This window comes from Schistocerca piceifrons, chromosome 1 (genome assembly GCF_021461385.2).
Source record: "Schistocerca piceifrons isolate TAMUIC-IGC-003096 chromosome 1, iqSchPice1.1, whole genome shotgun sequence".
Taxonomy (NCBI): domain Eukaryota; kingdom Metazoa; phylum Arthropoda; class Insecta; order Orthoptera; family Acrididae; genus Schistocerca; species Schistocerca piceifrons.
In genome coordinates this window covers 655,182,498-655,200,435 of record NC_060138.1, presented here as the reverse complement: position 1 = coordinate 655,200,435, position 17,938 = coordinate 655,182,498, and the positions used below count along the sequence as shown (strand labels likewise).

The 17,938-nt window shown below is 38.9% G+C and overlaps 1 protein-coding gene across 1 annotated transcript in view; it reads right to left on the bottom strand.

Annotated features, from left to right (window-relative positions):
• Positions 1 to 8,339: 8,339 nt before the first annotated feature.
• The window catches only part of LOC124762456, a 90,969-nt gene continuing 81,370 nt past the window's right edge, over positions 8,340 to 17,938 (bottom strand). The window contains exon 6 of the mRNA XM_047249120.1: positions 8,340 to 8,741. Within this exon, the coding sequence (XP_047105076.1) occupies positions 8,340 to 8,741 (402 nt within the window). The remainder of the gene's footprint in view (positions 8,742 to 17,938) is intronic.

The window sequence follows — 17,938 nt, the reverse complement described above, 5'->3', positions numbered from 1 at the left end:
TCTGCTGCTGCGTGCATACACAAACTCTGAATCCGACATATTACTGTCGTGAATGGTAGCGAGCGAACACTTGTTGAGGGAAGTCGGACGCAGCTTGGCGTGGAGATAAACAGCGCGTCAGGAGAGGTCGCAGCCTGCCCTAACCGTGTTAGTGGAGTCGGAGGACGTTTTTGTATTAATCAAGTATTTTTGATAAACTGCCTTTTTGCTTGCGGACTGGAGGAATTTTTTCAGTTTTGTGTATGCACTCATTGAAAGTAATATTCATATCTTTGTTGTGACCAGATACGTGATTACTGATTAAAGACATTGTGGAATAATTCAAGTTTTTTCTAATCCAAGGAAAATATAGGTCCGAGTAAAGTTTGTCAGTGTGTGAATCGTCAATTTTCAGAATATAGTAAATGCCAAGTTTTTAATGATTCCTTTCATTTTTTGCAACACTTTAGGCTTGTTGACTAAGCCCCTCCTGATCATTTAATTTCTATAAAGCAGAGAAAGGGGAATAGCTGCATCAGTAGTTGTGACCCTGCATTGCACTCTGCATGGATCACAGTATTTGTTTGAATTATTTTTGTGTGTTGCTGGATGCAGAATATTAATGCAGCTGGAGCGGCAAGACGAGGAAGTTGTCTGTTGCGTGCAAGAGCATTAAGTACAACTCTTAGGAGATGTTAGAGAATATTTCAAAAATCGTAGTCATATACAAAGGAATTCGATTTTTCTTGACTTATAGGAACAGTAATTAATTTTTTTTAAATTCTCTGTCAGAATGCCGACTTGTAGGAAGTGCCAGAAAATGTTTGAATCCTGACACTTCGGAATAAGGGTTTTCATCATACAGGCTATACGACTACATATCAGACGTTATGATAATGATAATAAAGTTTCACTACATCAATGGTTGCCAAACTGGGGATAATTACCCCCCCCCCCCCCCGAAGTAAAATGAAATTTTTAAGGGGTAAAAACTAAACGATTCCATTCTGTTTCGGACACAAAGCTAAATTATTTTCAGAAGATCATTACTGTTATCACAATTTGGTAAGACTCTAATGCTGATTATATAAGGTATCAATAACGACTTTTTCGGAATTTGTAGCATAATGCGGTGGAGGTTACAGAGTTCTCACGTAGCCCACGCACTACAAAGTTACGTTGTGCTTTTTCCCGTACATCGCTGATGATAACAGTGTGACATATACCTAACAAATGCTAAATACGTCAAAAAATGTTTTCTCCATAATGCGGATAGTACTGCAGTAGTCAAGAAATTCATTAATTACTCGCTTCGAAATAGATAAATGAATTGATAACACGATATAGCAGTAACTACAGAAGAGCTACTACAGTGCTGTACACAGCTTTATTATTATTGTAATAATAATGATGATTATTATTATTAGTATTATTGGAGTGGCTAGAGACAAAGCATTAACAGCCTGAAGTCGTCCAGCTTCTATCACTTCAGAAGTAAACATAAGTTACAAAATAATATATCACAGTCAGTCAGCACACGCAAACGGGCAACGTGGATGATGAAATAGGAGCAGACAGTACCAGTGATGTGCTACAGGACTCGTGTTACACATTTGACAGCATTTTGGACACATTAGAAAAATGGGTCAAGAAGAAAAAGGAAAACGTTACAGAGAATCATGTAAGGACGAAGATGATGTATAGCAAACAACAGTAGAGGACGTTGTCAAGTGCTTTGATTTAAAATTGGTGGACACGTTGGAACAGGCAGCTGGAAATGTAGAGATTGGTGACCCCATGTACTTGCCACTGAATAAAATTACCTTAGCTGGAAAAAGATTGAAAAGGATTTGTTAAATGACTTTTATGACGAAACTGTTCAGACTACAACAACTCACCCTAAAACAAAAACTAACATCTCAGAGTTACATTGCGTTCTCTTGTTGATAGTGGCAGTGAAGCAAGTGCTTTGTCCCAGGCAGTCTTTGAGTCTATTTCTAATAAGAATGAACTAACTATCATGAAAGTAAGTGGTTTAAGAGTAATAGGTGCTACTTGAGAAGCTTCTAGACCAGTACAACACGAAGCTTTGATAGCAATTGGTAGTAATAAATCATCCTTGTTTAATCGTGTTGAGATGTTAATTGGCACAGAATTCTTAACGAAATATCAAGGACGGATTGATTTTGACCAGAACCACTTAGTATTAACCTTACCCGACTGTCATGTAATCAAAGAACTTTTCATAGGAAATTACATAGGCAATAGTAATGAAGCACAGAAACTGCCTATTAGAGTAATAAGGACTGAGGGATACTTGTAGAAAGATACTGAATTCGGTAATACTGTGCAAGATGCCAATGCACATGGGAGCTATATTCTGGAAGAAACTAGGCTAGAGTACAGTCAACAAATCAAATTTCTGGTAAAAGAGCTTTGGACAGGATAAAGATGGCATGACGCTCAAGCTTCCTCCACTAGTTTTAGCATTGTTGAACTACTGTTAGTAAAAACCAAATAAAAATGTAAGAGAACTGCAGAGAGAACAAAGAAGTTTATGCATATTTATCAAGGACCATTCAGAATAATAGGTGAGCCTCATGCAGACGCGTACCGTTTGGAGAATCCGAAAAGGAAGAAAGAACTAGGTCCACGAAACATTGTAGATCTGAAGCGCTTCAGAAGCAACAATGATTAGATTGCGTAGAGAGTTTGAGACTCTTTGGCAGATACACAGTTTGGCGTACTGTGTGGTCCCAGTTAGATGAAACTTTATTTCCTTTTATAGTTTCATTCGCTTCCTCTGTTCTGTCTATAGTAAGAAAGGAATATAAGTCTTCATGTTGTACATATGCTATTAGTTTGTAATGTCTTCCTAGTTAAAACTGATTCCCGAAAATGACTATAACTGAATGATGATTTACAAGAGAATATGAGAGGTAGTTTGCAGTAGTAAATTCTAAATGTTAAAATAGATTAAATATCATTTGTAATCGTGACAGAAAATTCTAATTACACCATTTGATTACATTCTGTTAATTCCCATATATATATATATATATATATATATATGCTACTCTGTCCCATGCAAGCTTCAAGCTTTGTCATCTCCCAGTACTTACTGCAGCCTACATCCTTCTGAATTAAGGGATCATATATATATATATATATATATATATATATATATATATATATATGCAAAGTCTGTAGTTCCAGCTTAATAATGAAGTAAAATGATTTGTGTGCTTGTTTTTGAGGCAAGGATTGAAAAATTTAAATCACAAAAATAACTTTGTAACAATGGATAATTTTATTTCGTATTTCTGTGTCATTTATATACATGATTTGCCCAAATTAATTGTGTCCTGTTTTTCCTTGTGTATGTATATTTGTGTATGGTCAATTTTTGTGGTTATAGTATTAAGGAAAATTTTGCTAAAATCAATTTCTTTTTAAAAAAGTTAGCCATAGTAACGTCACTTGTTTCTAATATTTAATTTTCTTCAGAAATAAATTTTTTGACAAAAATGAATAGGGGGTGATGTGGTGAAACAAGCGTTGTATCATTTGAGAAATACAGAGGCGAGCGAATGTGCCGGGACTTACCCCAGTTCACTGTTATTAGCGCCACGTCATCATAGCGCACCCGTGCATTGCATACAAAGAATTGAGCCATAATCTAAGAATGAAATTAAAAATTAAAGTAACTTTTCCAAACTTAGTCAATATATGCTTCAGTGTATTAATGTTAAAACTGTTAAATCTCAGAATGATCCGGAGTGATGGCCTCTGTAGTTTGGTCCCTTCAAACCAATCAATCAGAATGATCAGATGAATATGTTTCACTAAATACACTGTTTTTAAGAAAAAATAAGGGGCGCTAATTAACGCAGCTAGAAAGATAACGACTGTTCAGGATGTGCAATCAACTGTTACAAGTCTCGACTTGATTGCAGCAATATTTCGGTCAAAATCGGCGTTTTTATGAAAGATTGAAAGCGCTAAATATTAGATCCAGAAATATTAAAATTCTTATGTAGCTTCAGTTTGATATGAAAGCATTAACTATGTGGCTGCATTTAGCTACCTCTAATAGTTGTCAAGTAATTTACTAAAAGCCAAACCTGGAATAGAAACGCCCTTTTTCGTAATAGATTACATATTATTTGTAATCGTGATAAAAAATTCTAAGTACACCAGTTGACTGCATTCTTTAAATACTACAACTGCACCAAGCTTCAAGACTTTCATGTACATAACAATCAATACAAGGACATTTAAAGTGGTTCAGAGGTCATGTTCTACTGTCGGTTTCGTTCTAAAAATTCTAGCTGGTAAAGTTTAAATGCAGTCGAGCTGAAACTTTTTCAGTAACTAAAACCAACCTAACTCCGTTCATATAAAACTTTTGAAGACTGTAAATTGTTTCGCAACAGAGTTATTACATAATATGCGTCCGAACAAGCGGTCATTTGGATGCGGCTAACTGTGCTTAGAAAGGGTTGACAACAGATGTTCCGTTCGGTCGCCCGCTGCGCCCATGTATAGATACGGCCAGAGAGACAGTGATGACCTTACGTCACATGTCGATGGGTACCCCACAAGGCTCTGTGTTGTCTCCCATCCTCTTAAACATTTATGTTAATGATATGCCAGCCATCTCACATTGCCACCTGGTGCAATACGCCGATGATACGACGCTCTATACCATCGGTCGCAACACGAATCAGCTCATTATTCGTCCCCCTGAGCCCTATTACGGCCACTGATGAAGTGTCGGTGTTGATACGACCACTCGATATGTGTCAACTATCGTACCACCACCAACGTCAGTACCTGTGTAGTTGTGATACCTATTACCTGCTACCTTGAAGTTCCACCGTCGGCGGTTGGTATGGGACTTCAAGTGACACCGCCACACCTTCAGCGTGCACTCCAATGATGTCATTGGAATGACATCATCGTAGGATACAACAAATTTACCCTTACACCGAGACAATAAGAGCGAGATCCACCTGTGACTCTGTAATTCAATCTACCGAAAAAAAAAGAAAAAAGTGAGGAGAGACGCTTCGCACCGAGCTATCCATCTGTCCGTGTCAGTCAAACGCCGGCATACGCTGTCTCGGATGACGTCACAGTCAGGCAGCTACCAAACGCATGTTCTCGGTAAAAGGAGGAAGTGAACTCGCGAGGACTGTACACTGACATGGATCGCTTAGATTTCACGGCAGTAACTGTCTTTGTGCCGCCCCTAATGTTGAGAAAACCGAGTGGCAAGTGGTGAGATTGTTCTCCACTTTTGTGGCTAGCAATTAACTTTGTCTTTAAGAAGTCAGGGCGATAGATCGTTCTATTTGGAACTTACTGTAGAGGTCGCCTCTGAACTGCTACTACAGCTGTTTATGATAGGGACATTATTAGTATTATCAGGCATGTTATTGTGTTTGTACGTGTGAACTTTTGCTGAATATAATAATCTGTTAGAATTCAAAACTTAGATTTATAGTCAAAGTTCCTAATCCCGCTGAGTAAATAGCGAGTGGAAACATTTTCTTTCAGTGAGCGCCAGAAAAATGTGGACTTGGCAGACTGGAAATTTTGGTCAGTACGTTTTCCATCAGTTTCTGGCTGACCTGAAAAATAATTTTAGGGCTCTCGTAAAAAGGCGATGAAAAATAATAATCCACCCACCGCCCCAATGTTTGTTACATCACTTGAAGTTCTATTTAGAAATGTTCAACGTGTCTCATTGCGGCTACCTTTCGTAACATGACAAATTACAAGTCTGTAATCAGTTTCCTACCAAATCCTGTGAAGCAGGACTTGATGTATGGTGGCAACTACTTGTGCTATCCGTTGTCGCAGCTCTTCGACTTTTCCCGGCAGCAGAGGAACAAACACTTTGTGTTTAATGTAATCCCATAGACACAAGTCCATTGGGGGTTAAATGAAGTGATCGTGGTGGCCAGATTATTGTTCCACCACGTCCAATCCAAGTCGACATATTCCTAACAAAGAAACGCGAGAACTTCAAGGTTTTACTGTGTTGGCGCAATATCTTACTGGAAAATAAAGTTCCGTGCCCCTATCCTGTTGTAACTAATGGTTCAAATGGCTCCGAGCACTATGGGACTTAACATCTATGGTCATCAGTCCTATACAACTTAGAACTACTTAAACCTAACTAAGCTAAGGACATCACACAACACCCAGTCATCACTAGGCAGAGAAAATCCCTGACCCCGCCGGGAATCGAACCCGGGAACCCAGTCGCGGGAAGCGTGTTGTAACTGAAGCATTAGATATTTTCAATCATGTCCAGGTTCGATAAGCCAGTTGCAGTTGACTCGGAAAGAAAGAAAGGACAGTAACCTTTGTTACAGCTCACAGCATAAGAGACATTTACCTTAGGCGATCCCGAACGTATTCGATTACGTTTCTGCTGATCCCAAGTCTGAACATTACGCTGATTCACTTTACTGCAGTTATGGACCGTGGCTTCGTCACTGAACACAATTTTATTAAGAAATTCATCTCCAACCTGAATTTATTTAAGCATTTGCACACAATATCACTCATTTTTCTTTGTCACTTCCTCTCAAGACGTGTATCAGTTCCAGTTTGTAGAATTTGAATGACAGGCGTTTCCATAATACCTACCATATTATAACATTAGGCATATTTTATTCTAAGCTGGCACATCTCGTTGATTTGCCTGGACTACGAATGTAAGATTGACGAACTTGTTGAAGTGCTGCGTCAGAGACTCGGTGAAACGATTGTAGAAATTAATAACAGTTTGTCTTTGAGGTAGTGGCTTGCGACATTTAGTCCTGAATTGTCTCTGAACTGCAGTAGCGAATTTGAAAATGAGAAACCATTAACAAGACTTCGCACACTCTGCGCCGTTATACAACTCCATGATGGCTGTTGGAGTAACCCATCGGCGCATGCCACCTAGCGGGAACGTCGGGAATAACAATGTCAGGCGTGAATAAAACCTGAAGATGTACTACATTCAGTTCTGTATCAAACATTTCTGTAAGATATTTCTGTATGTTACAATTAAAGGTTACTGTGGTATAACGAGTTTATAAACAACCCATGAAATAAGGTCTTACCTGCACCAGCAATGTTTCAACTGCTGAAAAGCAGTGGTGTGGCCAGCTCCTAACCAACAGTATTTGTTTTTGTAGAAATAACATCTTTTCAAGATTTTATGTTGCTTACAGAAGGTGATAGAAAAACTTTCACAGCCAGCCCATGCTTACAGGAAATTTTTTGCTTTGAGTGTTGTATACTTTCATCAGTGTCAGTTTTCTTCTGTATACTATGATGCATTCTGTAAACAAATTTTGCTATTGAGTGTCAGTGGTGCCTCTCTCATCTAGGTGCCTCAAGCGGCTATTTGTTTTGTTTGGCCCTCAAGCAAACCCTGACTGACGTTGCACTAATTTAAAAACACGCCACTACGAATAAAGTCGTAGAAGACAAAAGTGTCTCACTGACAAGTACCCTGCCATACCTCTGTAGACGCAGGACAAGGACAACTACAACAATCATCTCATTGTTACTGGAACATTTTATTGATTTACTCGACTATTTGTGACTGTAAATTGTTATCTTAAGGTTCAAGTGCACATAATTGAATTACATTCTACCTGCTGCGACATAATATTATATAGTTCCCCACGGTTTTATCATCGTAACAGTAAAAGACTCTGCCAAATTCTGGCTAAAACCAAGGATGAAATGGATACACAGTCAGCCTGTGCCTGGGTTGTGCTGGATGCACGAGTAACTGGCGTCATTAAAGAGGCTGTTTCGCCGTTAGATTATTTATTGAAGTGTATTCCTTACTATACCTTTTATTCTGTAAAATTGATTGAACTAAGAAAAACATCCTCATTTATAATATTTTACCAACTTTTACAGTACAGATTTTCCTGCAACGAGATTCCTTTTTCATCCTCTTGAAATAAACTGTATTCAGCTGATTTGTAAGATGTATCATTTAAGGAAACAGACGCCAAATCCATTCACATTCACTAATCGTTTCTACTGTGTTATTTGACGCTTGATCCTTCCTGGAGATTAGCGTACTTTGTTCCTGCAAGATACACAATCTACCTAGACAAGAAACTGCAACTGTTTAAGTTACAGAACTGAAACTATTAAGGGAATACTAACAGGACAAACTAATGTAATATTTTTTACTGTCTCTAGAGAAATTTCTCACCGACGTCAAATTGTGCGACATTTTTACACGTGCTGTTAATGGAGGTTAGATCCGCTGTTGTGCCTAAATATCGTTAACAGTATCAGTTTTTGCATATATCGATCGCTAATCGAGTCTATCACACTGCACTGGCTTCAGTTTTGCACGGTTTGGTAACAAGAGAAGTTGGCAATGGCAGCTCTGATGCCGCCTTTGTAGCTTCCTGGTTGTGGCTGGAGGGAGGATACCCGCCGAGGCGGGCTGCCAAGTCGTCACTAATCTCTGCGAAGGTCCTGCCCTTGGTCTCGGGCAACAGCAGGAACAGGTAGAGGGCGGTGAGCGCGCACATGGCGGCGAACGCCCAGAACGAGTAGTGTGCGCCCACGCTGTCCGACACCACCTGGAACAGCTTCTTCAGAGCGAAGCTGTAGACCGCCAGCACCGTGTTGCAGATCATTATGGCGACAGACTTCACGGACACGTGGAATACCTCACCGATAAACATGATGAAAGCCGGGGCCGAGGCGACACTGAACGATACCTGAAACAGTATGTGTTCAGTTAAGTTATTACTGATATTTAAGCACCCTGTATATTCTACAGTAATTCGGAAGGGGATTAGGTAGGGAGTACAATATTAAATGTCCTTTCAGAATTTTTGTTCAGTTCAGTTTAGCTATTTGTGTATTTGATCTCTCATAAACGCGACCTCTCTCTACGTGCTGTATTACAGTTTAACGTCCCATCAACAACGAGTTTCTTAGAGACAGAGCACAAGCTCAGATTGCTGCAAGGATGAGGAAGGGAATTGGGTGTGCCCTTTCAAAGGAACCATCCTGGCATTTGCTTGGAGGAGCGATTGAGGGATGGCCAGATGCAGACGATGCTTACAAGTCAGGTTCAAACTTACCATACGCATTATCAGTTAAAAGTGTGACAACATGCTGATGATTTACAAATTTACATAAAGAACTCATCTTTTTACACACCCTCATTATTATTTAACTGTTGTCAATGTCTTTCTCACTCTCCCTTAAAAACAAACACACACACACTAACACACACACAAACACACAAACCATGTTATTGTTTTCTTACACAAGCAGTAGCTGTCCAGCAGATACAATTTCTGTTTGGGTTTTTAGTTAATTTTATTGTATATCACACTGCTTGCATCATTGGGGTCGGGGTAAAGATGTTTTGGACTGAACTCCCTGGTCCTGTATGTACAACGCTAAGGATGAGTGGTGGATAGCGTAAGTAATCTAGAATTATATATATGAATCTTCCAGGTGTTTTCGAACTATGATTGACTATGCAGAACATACTACATAAGGAAATGTGCTATGGGGTTGTCTACAACTACACTGAACACTAGGAAAAATCCTTACTACGTATATATGTGTTACAAGCACTTTCTTCTGAACGAAAAATTATCCCAGAATGACCAAAGTAGTACATCTATGCGATTTCTGGCTCACAGTTTGTAAACTCTGTGCCCAACTGTGATGTCACATGTCCAGGTTGCCTTCATCCAGGTCTAGGTTTTGGGTGAGAGAGGAGGGGAGAAGTGGGGACAGAATGTGAGTTGGCACACACACACACACACACACACACACACACACACACACACACACACACACACACACACACACACACACATTTTGCTGTCACAATCACAGCCCAGTATTTTACGGCCATTAAGAATGAAACAGCCAATTATAATCAGGTCCTCTGTAGCTTAAACATAACTGTTGTTCGCTCTTTGTACCCACTTGGTACAAGGCACAATGGATATTCAAATTAACTGCTGCAGTGTTAGTGCCACATCTACAGTGTGTGTATTATTCATCAAACTATCTCGAGATAATGGCACTACTTCTGTTAGTTACAGGTTAAGAGGCACTTGATGCAAAAACCTAACTCTGTTTTGGCCTTTGTACCCACTTTGTGCAGAGCACAATGGACCATCAAGTTAAGTGCCACAATGTTATTTGCGCAACAAAAGTGTATATATTCTTTATCAAAATATGTAGAGATACTGGCACTACTTGTGCATCTTACAGGTAGAGGTTAGATTAGATGAGATTCAGTTTTCGTTCCACAGACCCAAAAATTAGATGAGTATCGTGGGTATGGAACAAGTCAGAAAGTGTAGCATAAAAAAACGTAAAACATTTGAATGTAATTCCCACTTCCCTGATCATTTGTCAGGAGACTGTCAGAATATGTGAATATATTACAGTAAACTGGAACTATTAATATTTACAGAACTAACACACTGTCAGAATGAAACATAGTTATACACTTTTAATAAATTTATCATATACAAAGTACCTTATCTTGATGTTGTGATCAAGTGCTGTCACAAACGAAATGTAACAGACATTTTTTATTTGGGCTGGTCTAACAGTCTTTGGTAAGATATTCATCTACAGAGTAGAAGGAGCTGCCTATCAAGAAGTCTTTCCAACTCTGTTTAAACTGTACTTTACCTGAAACCAAGTTTTTTATGGTTGCCGGCAGTTTAAGGTACACTTGATGTCAAAAACTAACTGTGCTTTAATCTTTGTACCTTGTTCGAGCAATGCACAGTTGGTCCTCGAATTAATTGAATCATTTTGATTTCCTAGTTTAAATTGTCTTTATTGTTTGTCAAAAACGTGTTTTGGTCGTAAGCATACAGTTTGTCACAGTCTGAAAATCAGAGCACAGAGTATACGTTAATCAGAGCCAGCCTCCCTGGTACTTTACCCTGCACAAGACCAGACACTGTCTTGCGAAGGCCATATACAACATTTTTGTCCAAAGTCCGATGATGAGGGTGCAAAACATACGATGACCAGTTTCCATCTCCCTACTACTGGAAGCTACACAAAGGCCGACATAGTGCTTACATCATTTATGATACACTCTACAGATTTCATTTAGCTACGAGCATTCAGATATTTTAATTTTGCCTTTTATGTCCTGAATAGTAGTTTTGTTAAGCCATTCACATACTTTGAGTGTATATTGGCAACTCTTACTCATACTCTAACTGAATCTGTTTATACAGTAATCTCGGCAACTCAACATGGAGACTTAGTTAATTTTACATTTAAAAAGTTAAATATAACCAAATTAGCCTAAAAAATTAAATTCTTTCTTAAGAAACGATATATCTTTAAGATACCACACATTTTTTTAGTGTTACAGACCATCCCTTCCCTAGTTGTTCTTGGCAGTACACTAGTGTACAGCTGCTCCCCGCTTCCCTCTGATGGTAACCACATACTCATACATGCACGACCCACACCACTGTAATACAAAAACACGCGCAGGTTTGGACACATCAACAAGTCCCAACTTGTCTGAGACGTTAAGCATACCAGGTCTGTATGCATGTATGTACGCATCTTAGCACAGCTCCTGACATTACACAAATGTGGCAAGGAGGGAGGGAGAGATGACAGAAGGGAACCACATGTATGTGAAATCGGTGGCACTGTGGTAAGAAGTGTAAGGTTTCGGACAACTCAAGACTTGTTGATGTGCTAAAACTTGCACTTGTGATATTTAGCATGTTAATGAGATGCAGGGTACTCATGTATCAAGTTGCTGCGAAAGGGATGACTTGTGTAATAATGGCTGACAGCAGAATTAATTATGATCCAAGAAGAATTCTTGTCTTATGACCCCACACTAGAGGCACACCTATCTGAACTAATTTAGAGTCAAGTTGATATCGAACCCAAGGATTTCAGGGCACATCCCACACGAGGTCAAAGAGTCACCATCAATCCAAGATGGTAGTCTCTGTGACATCACAATCCAAAATAGACGATTCAAGCTAGCAGACCAAGATAGAACTATCTCACTAGGCCTGAAGGTCAAAGTCAAGGGGACATAGGTCTTGGTACACAACTGCACATGACACGATGAGTTATTATTACTTGATACCTTGATACAATAGTGGGATAATTTCTAGCACACCTATGGGATGTCTAGAGTATTTTATTATTACAGGCAGAGTTTTTGAAGAAGCTCCCTAACGTAAAAACTATATACATGATGGCAGTCTAGTCCACTTGTACTTGTAAGAGAATTTTTTTAAGAGTTGCACTCTTGCTACATAAGAACCAAACTGTGGAGATCCTGGATTGACTTGTTTAGATAAATCATATTTTTGCTGTGTAACAACTATACTGTGGAGGTGTTGGGTTCATTTGTAAAACAAATTACATTGAAATGTATTATACAGAACTGTACACGCACAACGCACACGAGTGTGTTTGACACAGTGGAACACTATTTGCAGAGTTTAAACCATTGGGATAACCACCTTTAATGACTAATCGTTGCTGAAGTGGTAAAGTCTTAAAATTCTGTATGAAAATTCGATTTGAACTGTGTAATGTATGCAGCAAATTTTCACAACTTTGGTAGAACATGGTGATACATGCAGTAGTATGTTACAGTTTTTTTGTTTTTTTTTTCTGTAACCAAGAACACTGTTCGTAATCGGAAAAGAGTCTTTTATACGAATCGATTTTGGCACAAAATTCACTGATTTCGGATCAAAAACATCATGTTTCACAAATTCATCTTCTCATTTAACCTTTATGATGACTTCTTCCATCTGATATACATTGGCTCTGTGTAAACTGTCCTTTAAACACATATTTTGACCGTCTCTTTAATGACTGCAGATGTGAAAGGATATTTTCATCTATTAAATACCTAAGCAAAGACTTTTAAATCATCTATGAGCAGTATTCCAGATATATGAAATGTCTTCTTGTATGCAGTATGTGGTGTTCAAGACAATGCATAAATATTTTTTTTCATGTTTGTGGGAGCACAACGATTCAACTGCAACCAAATTAATTTAATGAGTGGAAGCTATATTTTATCGTGATAATTTTGTATAGGGAGTTTATTTATATTGCTTCCTCTTTTTCTAATATGGGCTTTATGACAATGTATATAAGATAGACATACAGCAGATGTGTCACTTACTTCTACTGCTGTGAAAGAGTCATCGAGTTCTATTCTCGTACAAGCTAACAGCTTCATGTAATGTCCCTAAGTTAGTTGTTAAAATGGTAGAAACCTAGAGTTGTATATAGACATTCCGTTAAAATGTGTAGAACGAGTTAATGGGAAACATGGACGGGATTGTTGCTGAATGAATGTAAGCTTTCTGCAGCTCCAATCCCATTGCTTTCGTTGACATTGTTCTCTTAACCCATAGTAATTCTAGCTATCACCTTCTTAGCATGGTATCAATCTTCTTTAACACATTCCTATGGATATAACTAATTTTAGTTATTCTTAAAATATAATATTTAAGAGATGAAGTTTCCCCATGAGCCAGTGTGCAGCTGTAACACTACATTTTTATATTTATTTCTGAGTCAGTAGTCTTCTGATTGGTTTGATGTAACCCGCCATGAATTACTACCCAGACATGAGTCATGTGCATCTCTTCATCCCAGAGTAGCACTTATAACCTACATCATCGATTACTTGTTGCGTGAATTGCAAGCTCTGTCTTCCTCTGCAGTTTTTACTCCCTACAGCCTTCTCGTACCATGGAAGTTACTCCCTGATGTCTTATCTGATGTCCTATCATTCTGCCCCTTCTTGTTAGTGTTTCCCTAATGCTTCTTTCTTCGCTGGTTCTTCATAGAACCTTCTCATTCTTTGTTACATCAGTCTACCTAATTCTCTAAGTTCTTCTGTAGCATCATATCTCAGATGCTTCATTCTTTTCTATTACAGTTTCCACACAGAATATGATTCGCTGTCACACAATGCTGTACTTCAAAAGTGCGTTCTCAGAAATTTCTTCCTAAAAGTAAGTTTTATGTTTGATGCCAACAGACTTCTCTTGACCAAAAGTCCACTTCTTGCCTGTGCTGGTCTGCTTCTCATGTCTTCCTTAGTTCGGCCATCAAGGGTTATTTTGCTTCCAAGATAGCAGAGTTCTTTAACTTCGTCTACTTCACGACGACCAACTTTCGTTTTAAGATTTTCGATATTCACATTTCTTATACCTCTCGTTACTTTCGTCTTTCTTCGATTTATTCTCTGTTCTTATACTGTACAAATTGGGCTATTCTTTCCATTCAAGATATCCTGTAATTCTTCTTCACCTCCACTGAGGCTAGCATTGCCACCGGCGAATATTGTCTTTAATATCCTTTCATCCCGATTTTTTATCCCACTCATGAAACTTTCTTTTATTTCCGTCATTACTTCTTCGATATATAGATGGAGCAGTAGTGGCGAAGGACTACGTCCCTGTCTTTTCAATCCGAGCAGTTCCTTCTTAGTCTTCCACTCTTATTGTTGTATATATTGTATATTGCCCATCTTACCCTGTAGCTTACCCCTAATTTTCTCGAAATTTCGAACGCTTGGCACCATTTCACAATGCTTCTTCTATATCGACAAATCTTATGAAGGTGTCGTGATTTTTCATCAGTCTTGCTTGAATTACGAAGCACATTATCAGAACTGCCTCTCTGATGCCTTTACCTTCCCTAAAGCCAAACCATTTGTTATCTAACAGATTCTGAATTTTCTTTTCCTTTCTTATGTACACTATTTTTATCAACTACGTGGATACATGAGCTATTAAGCTGCTTGTGTGATGGTTCTCCGACTTAACAGCTCCTGTTATCTGCAGAATGATGAGGATGACATTTTCCCGAAAGTATGGTGATATGTCTCCAGCGTCATAGATTCTACACACGTACCTGAAAAGTCGTTTGGTTACCATTTTCCCCAATGAATTCAGAAATTCTGATGGAATGTTATTCATCCTATCCGCCTTATTTCAACTCGTGTCTTCTAGAGCTCTTTCAAATTCGGAATCTAATTCTAGATACCCTATGTCTTCTTTATCAACTCCAGTTTCTTCTTCTTTTAAGTCATTAGACAAGTCTTCCGCCTCCTAGAGGCATTCAGTGTGCTCTTACTACCTACCCTCTCCTTCCTCTGCGTTTAATAGTGGAATTCCTATTGCAATCTTAGTGTTACCAGCCCTGCTTTTAATTTGAATGAATTCTGTTTTGACTTTTCTCTATACGGGATCAGTCCTTCAGCCATTTCGTTCTCGACTTCTTCACATTTTTACTGCAGCCGTTTCGCCTTGGCTACTCTGCTCTTCCTATTTTCTCCATTCCTTGGATATAATGTTGCTGTATTTTTGTATTTCCATAAACATTTTTGTACTTCCTTCTTTTGTCGATCAGTTGACGTTATTTCTTTTGTTAGCCAAGGTTTCTTCACAGTTACCTTCCTACTACCGACGTTTGTCTCTGAAACATAAGTGATCGCTCCTTTCAGACGTATATACTTCCCTTCAGCTGAACTGACTAATGTATTATTCCTTATCGTAGTATCTGTATCTTTAGCGAACTTCAAACACGTCTCATCCTTCCTCAGTATTTCAGTATTCCGCTTCTTTCCACACTGATTCTTCCATACGACTTTCTTAAACTCCAGTCTATTCTTCATCTTTACTAAATTGTGATCTGAGGCTATATCTGATCCAGGATACTCTTACAATTCACCTGATTTTGGAATCTCTGTCTGACTATGATATAATACAGCTGGAATCATCCCGTATCTTCGGGCCTTTCCACATATACCTCCTCCTCTTGTAATTCTTGAACAGAGTATTCGCTGTTACTAGCTGAAATTTATTGCCGAACTCAATCTTTTTCCTCACTAATTCTTCTTGCCTACCATAACTCTTTCTTATATCTAGACCATATCCTCTCGTAATCCTTTCTTCTACTCCTTTCCCTGGTTTCCAATCCCCCATGACTATTAGATTTTAATCTCCCTTTATTTCCTGAATTACCCGTTCAATATCATCATATACTTTCTCTACCTGTTCATCTCCTGCTTTCGATTTCGGCATGCATACGTAGACTGTAATTGTCGGCGTTGGTTTGCTGTTGATTCTTATGAGAAAAAACGTATCACTGAATAGGTGCACAGTAACTCACTCACTGCTCTACTTTCCTATTCATGATGAATCCTACTCCAGTTATACCATTTTCTGCTCCTGTTGATACTACCCTATATTCGTCCGACCTGAAATACTTGTCTTCTTTCCGTTTCACTTCACTGACAACCACCTTGTCTAAAATGAGCCTTAGCATTACCCCTTTCATAGTTTGTACGTCCCCCCCCCCCCCCCCAATCTGAAATTCCATGCCCAAACCCGTATAATATTACACTTTCGTTAGTTCTTTCGTTATTCCACTTCTTTTCACGGTCACCTCTCCCTTGTCAGTCCTCTCCCAGAGATCGGAAAGGGGATTAATCCGGAAACTTTGCCAACGAAGAGATGATCATGACAATTTTACTGTTCCCACTCCAAGGGCAAGACAATGCCCTGAACCTCTGTCCACACCCCATCCGTTAATCAGAAATTACGCTCCAAAGAAGATTTATTATTCATATTGCTTATTACTTTATCCAACTTATTGCATTTGCATACTGAACGAGTGGATAATGGCTGTGTCATAATTACTCTTTTATTCCGTTTGTGGGGTCCTAGTCATTCACCGCTATCATATTGTGATATTTTGGGTTGATGGGTGTGTCTGCGTCTAATTGTTTAATACGTTCCAAACATTAGATATACTGAAATTAATAGCCAAAATTAAAGATGACTGAGCAGTTGCACTATTAAACGTAACACCCATTTTCCTTGTGTGCAATCACACTATAGCAAGACAAGGCAACTGGGAAACATCAGCTTCTGCTGCACGTTTGCCCAATTCTAACACGTCATTGTATGACCTAAGTTATATCAAATATGAACTGAGCCCCAGCCTTAACGAACAATGGGAAAATTGAATTTTTAGAAATATTTTTGTCTGACATATGTAATATTCGGTATCTGTCTGCTGCTCAGAGGAAGCTTGTGGTCATTGGCTGGTAAATGTCTCCATGTTTGGAGGTAAAAAACGTACCCAAAGCGTGAGGGAGCATGGTGGGATGGTGATTGCAGTCTGCCACTAAGGCGAGGGGAGGGGGGGGGGGGGCAAGGCCTGGTGCGGGGGTGGTCGGTATTCCTACCTTCGTGTTGCAGATGCATAACAGTTCTCATAGTGACCAGTGCACTGTGGATGGTGGCCGAACCCTGCAGCATGCATTGGTTGCCTCATGTGACCAATCATATCTCTTCTGGCTGGGCCTGCCACTTGCAGCAAATCTGTTTAAATAAATACCACTCTGACATACTGCTACACGCATGTCTGGGTAAGCTCCGGTAATTGTTAAATATAGTAGCCCATTGTTTTGAAACTAAGCCACTGGCAATCAATGTAATTAATTTAAAAAAATGAGTCCGATGATTCCATAGTGTAATTGTTACATTGTTACACAGCACGTTTAAAAAATGAATGTGGCCCCTCTACAGTGTAATAGTTAAGCAGCAAGAGTGTGACTAGTTTAAAAATTAATGTACCATCTCTAATATATAGTTGTTGCATAACAAGAGAGAAATTGTTAATATTTCCCTCACAAGTAGACTAGAACCACTAACTTGTTTATTATTTGTATGTACGGGAATTTGTTCATAAAATCAGTCCTGTGCACCCGACAAGTGAGCTAGATATCCCTTCCCCACCACATCACGTAATAATAAATCGTGATATCAGAAGGAGACGTGTACCAGGGCCTGTGTTGCCTCAGCCTTAACCTTGAAGGCAAGTGGGCTATCTCCAT